The sequence below is a fragment of the Kryptolebias marmoratus genome, linkage group LG11 (genome assembly GCF_001649575.2).
Source record: "Kryptolebias marmoratus isolate JLee-2015 linkage group LG11, ASM164957v2, whole genome shotgun sequence".
In the NCBI taxonomy this organism is placed as follows: domain Eukaryota; kingdom Metazoa; phylum Chordata; class Actinopteri; order Cyprinodontiformes; family Rivulidae; genus Kryptolebias; species Kryptolebias marmoratus.
Genome location: NC_051440.1, coordinates 27,093,396 through 27,097,770, shown reverse-complemented (window position 1 = coordinate 27,097,770; position 4,375 = coordinate 27,093,396). Strand labels below are relative to the sequence as shown.

General features: G+C 44.9%; 1 protein-coding gene across 3 annotated transcripts in view; it reads right to left on the bottom strand.

Annotated features, from left to right (window-relative positions):
- Positions 1–708: 708 nt before the first annotated feature.
- LOC108248179 (receptor-type tyrosine-protein phosphatase beta) overlaps positions 709–4,375 on the bottom strand; it is a 19,753-nt gene continuing 16,086 nt past the window's right edge. For all 3 annotated transcript variants that reach the window (XM_037978409.1, XM_037978410.1, XM_037978411.1), the window contains 8 exons: positions 4,012–4,093; positions 3,800–3,890; positions 3,655–3,731; positions 2,713–2,847; positions 2,506–2,628; positions 2,236–2,399; positions 1,573–1,708; positions 709–1,080 (listed from right to left, as the gene is read on the bottom strand). In XM_037978409.1, coding sequence (XP_037834337.1) covers positions 985–1,080; positions 1,573–1,708; positions 2,236–2,399; positions 2,506–2,628; positions 2,713–2,847; positions 3,655–3,731; positions 3,800–3,890; positions 4,012–4,093 — 904 coding nt within the window. In that variant the 3' untranslated portion in view covers positions 709–984. The remainder of the gene's footprint in view (positions 1,081–1,572; positions 1,709–2,235; positions 2,400–2,505; positions 2,629–2,712; positions 2,848–3,654; positions 3,732–3,799; positions 3,891–4,011; positions 4,094–4,375) is intronic.

Genomic DNA, 4,375 nt, shown 5'->3' with positions numbered 1-4,375 from the left:
TTGCTCACAGCTCCATGTGTCAGTCGCTTTGTTACAGTGTTGTGTAGTTTGTGTGTCTGTGTTGTGTAGTTTGTGTTACAGTAGTATTTTTTGCTGTAGTTTGTTTTGTTGTAGTTTTTGTGGGTGTTGTCTGATTGTTGCACACAGCTCCATGTGTCAGTCGTTGTGTGTTACAGCGTTGTGTAGTTTGTGTTACCGGAGTAGTTTGCTGTAGTTTGTGTGACTGTTGTCTGATTGTTGCACACAGCTCCATGTGTCAGTCGCTTTGTTACAGTGTTGTGTAGTTTGTGTGTCTGTGTTGTGTAGTTTGTGTTACAGTAGTATTTTTTGCTGTAGTTTGTTTTGTTGTAGTTTTTGTGGGTGTTGTCTGATTGTTGCACACAGCTCCATGTGTCAGTCGTTGTGTGTTACAGCGTTGTGTAGTTTGTGTTACCGGAGTAGTTTGCTGTAGTTTGTGTGACTGTTGTCTGATTGTTGCACACAGCTCCATGTGTCAGCCGGTGTGTGTTGCAGCATTGTATAGTTTGTGTTACAGTTTAGTTTGTGTTTTTTTTGCTGTAGTTTGTTTTGTTGTAGTTTATTTTGTTGTAGTTTCTGTGACAGTTGTCTGATTGTTGCACACAGCTCTGTGTGTCATCTGGTGTGTTGCAGCGTTGTGTAGTTTGTGTGCTGCTGTAGGCCTGGCTCAATAATCACAGAGGGCAGGTGTGTTGTCCACGTGTTGTGTGTTTAATGTTCACAGACAGACAGGTACAGGTAGAACAACAGGTAACATAATCTGCTGTAATGATTATTGATCAGAAACACACACTCATCTCAGGCTACATAAATTATCATAAATCTGCTCATTAAACTATAAACACTGATAGAAAAATAAATCGTAGTTTCTCTGGTGGCGCTCCGCAGTCTCTGTGGGAGACCATCGATAGCAGATCTGCAGGTGGTCCCTGAGGAGCTGCAGGTGACTCACCTCCTGCCGGGACTTCACGTTCTCAGGACCAGGTGGTTCTCCTGCTCACTGCGCAGCTTCCGGGCTCTCAGGACGTCCCGGACACACTGGTGCAGGTACAGGTACTGACCCTGGCAGGACAGGAGGGGCTCGTTAGAGACCGGCCGAGGACGGACTGAGCCGCCAAACTACACCTCTCTGCTACCAACAGTTTCAGACCAAACACTCAGAGTCTGTGCTGGAGAGGGACCTCCTGCATCCTCAACGAACTCCATGAGTCCAGAAACAACCACAGCTGTGCTCCTCAGCTAAAGTCCTGGACATGAGGGTTTCTTTGTCCAAGTTGGACAGATCTTCTGTTTTCAAAGGTGTGGCCAAATGGGACCACTGATGATCTCAGGGTGGCACACTAAAACCGAAAGCCTTCAGTACCTTTAAATTTCTGTTCTATAAAAGAGTAAAAACTGTTCAAAGAACTATTAAATGTTCTTGCAGTCTGAAAGAACATTGTGTTTTTGTTCTTGCACACTCTCTGAAAACCTCTCTGAAATCTGCTGAGTAAGACTTGTTGTAGTACGATGACACACACACAGACATACACTCCCATGATGCATCGGTCCTACCTCAGTCTGCACCATGTGCGATCGATGGAGCCGCAGGTCAAAAACGGCGCCGTAGATATCCAACGTGTCCCTGGTGTCGAGCTGCTGCAGAACTCGATCCAGGATGATGAAGGTTCCGGTGCGGCCCACGCCAGCACTGAAACACACACCAGACCCCAGTCAAAGAACATCCAGCTTACTGAGCTGAAGAACAGGACGTTTCAGAGGCTGGTCTGGGATCAGCGCCTGTATGAAAGTCATTGCAGTTCCATTTAGGCATTAATCAAACTGGTTACCTGTTCACCAGGTAAGCTGGCTTTGTGGCTCAACGATTTGATGTATTGATAACTTACAGCCTATGAAACTACCCGACTCCGTGATTTAAAACCTTAAACAACAAAAAACCGATTCACTGCAGAGGAGAAGACTGATGATGCACCATGTAACCACAAAAACAAACATTCAGTATGTAGCTTCATGTCTTTTTTGGTTCTGCGGTGCTCACTTCATTTCTGAACGCTCACGTCTCTGCAGGACATGACCACAGTGATTTATGAAGGGTCACAGGCACTAGTCTCTGCAGCCATTTTGTGGAACCGTTTTGTGAAAGTTTGTTTCTCCTCAGCTCTGATTGGTTGATGGATTTAGAGTGCAGCTGCCTTTTAACCTCAGAGTGTTCTTTACCTGCAGTGGACCACGGTGGGACCAGAACCAGGGGTCCTGTTGACATAGTCCCGGACAGTTCGGACGAACTGGATGAGGGACCGGGTGTTCTCTGGGACTCCATGATCGGGCCACACCGTGTAGTGAAACTGTCGAACGAGGCGGCTGAAGTTCAGCTGCTCCTCCTGAACACACAGAGGGGCATAAGATCTGATCCAGAACCAGCTGACTCTCTGTTCAACACTTGTATAGGACAAGTCTTTCAGCCAGTTCAATAAATTGGAAACTTACACTGCAGATTCTGAACTCACGGATCGTCCACTCTGGCAGGACGGACTCTGACAGCATCTGGACGATCAGGTCTCCATAGTACAGAGGATCCTGATCAAAGGGCCAGTAGTGATCGCACTTCACCTGTCCAGAGGGAGAAAACAAACATCAGAATCCCACTGACAGGTTCAGGTTCCAGAAACTCTTTGGTTTCAGATCCAGTCTCACCCGGCCTTTCTCCACACACTGAGTGACCATCACCATGTTGTGGACGTTCTGCTCCCAAACCATCTTCCAGAAATCATCCTTTGTTCCCGGCAGAGGGCCCTGCGTGGCGATGTACTCCCGACGGAAGTTATTCCCCTGTGAACACAGAACAGAACCGGATCAGTGAAAACAGAACAGGTTTGATTAAAGCAGCTGAACATGAAGACCTGATCCATGAGATCTGCATAAATACAGGTTCCAAACAGGCTGCATTGTGTGGAGGTCCACAAGAACCTCACACAGCAGAATAAAACACCTCAGATGTGAACAGAAGGTCAAACTACGAGTCTGCAGAACTGTGGAGAAACTGAGTCCAGCTGAATCCAGTCTGAAACCATCAGATGATGTGTTTTATCCTGCAGCAGGACAACCACAGTCCAAACCTGTCCAGAACCAGTTCAAACTTAATTCTACCATAACTCCATATTTGGACCAGGACCAAGACAAAACACAGTCCAAACCAGGCCCACAACAACCCAGACTATACTAATCCCACACCTAGACCAGAACCAAGTAAACATGTGATCCAAATCTAAGCAATCACTGTCCAAAACTGGTCCAAAACCAAGTCTAAACCCAGTCCACACCCAAGTTTTTTATAACTCCATAGTCAGACCAGAACCATGTCAACAGGAACTCTAAATCTTTACCAAATCACAGTCCAAACCCCAATCCATTCTAACTCCAAAGTCAGTCTAGAACCAAGTCAACAGCTAGTCCAAATCCAACCAAATCACTGTCCAAACTAAATCCAGAACAACACAGTCCATTTCAATCCCAGTCAGTCCAAAACTAGGTCAACATCTGGTCCAAACTTAACCCAGTCCAAGTCCAAAACCAGTTTAAAACAAAGAGAACCCACAGGATGGATGTTTAGTTCCCGTCAGAAGGAACTGGTCTTACTGGGATGTAGCTGGCGTTGATGTAGTCTGAACAGGGATCATCGTCCACGTAGGACAGCTTCACCCTCGTTGAGTCGTCTGAAGACAGAAAGACCAGTGAGACAAACACACAGTGGACAGGTGAGTCAGGTGGGGACATCACTCACAAGGCAGGATGTTGTTGTATCGGTTCTTCCCCCGGTTCTCTGGCAGCAGAGCAGTGTCCAGAGGCTGGTTCCGACCTACATCCTTCAGATCCTGTCAGAAAGAAACAACAGCTAAAATGTAGTTCAATCAATTGAACGACAAACTGTTAAAATTAGAGCAATCTGATGGAGTTTCTTTGAGGTTAAAGATGATCAACCAGAGAATGTCTGACCTCGTACTCCTCTGACAGCAGGTAGTTGGAGTCAGCCAGCAGTTTGTTGTAGTGAGACTCAAAATGCATGACCTTGATGGGACTGAAAGCAAAAAAAAAAGGTTTAACAGCAAAAAAAGAACTCAAAGTTCAAAACCAGAAAGAATACAGGTGCTGGTCATAAAATTAGAATATCATGAAAAAGTAGATTGATTTCAGTAATTCCATTTAAAAAGTGAAACTTGTATAATATATTCATACATTACATACAAACTCATATATTTCAAATGTTTATTTCGTTTAATTTTGATGATTACAAATGACAACAAATGAAAATCTCAAATTCATCATATCAGAAAATTAGAATATTACTGAAGACCAATAA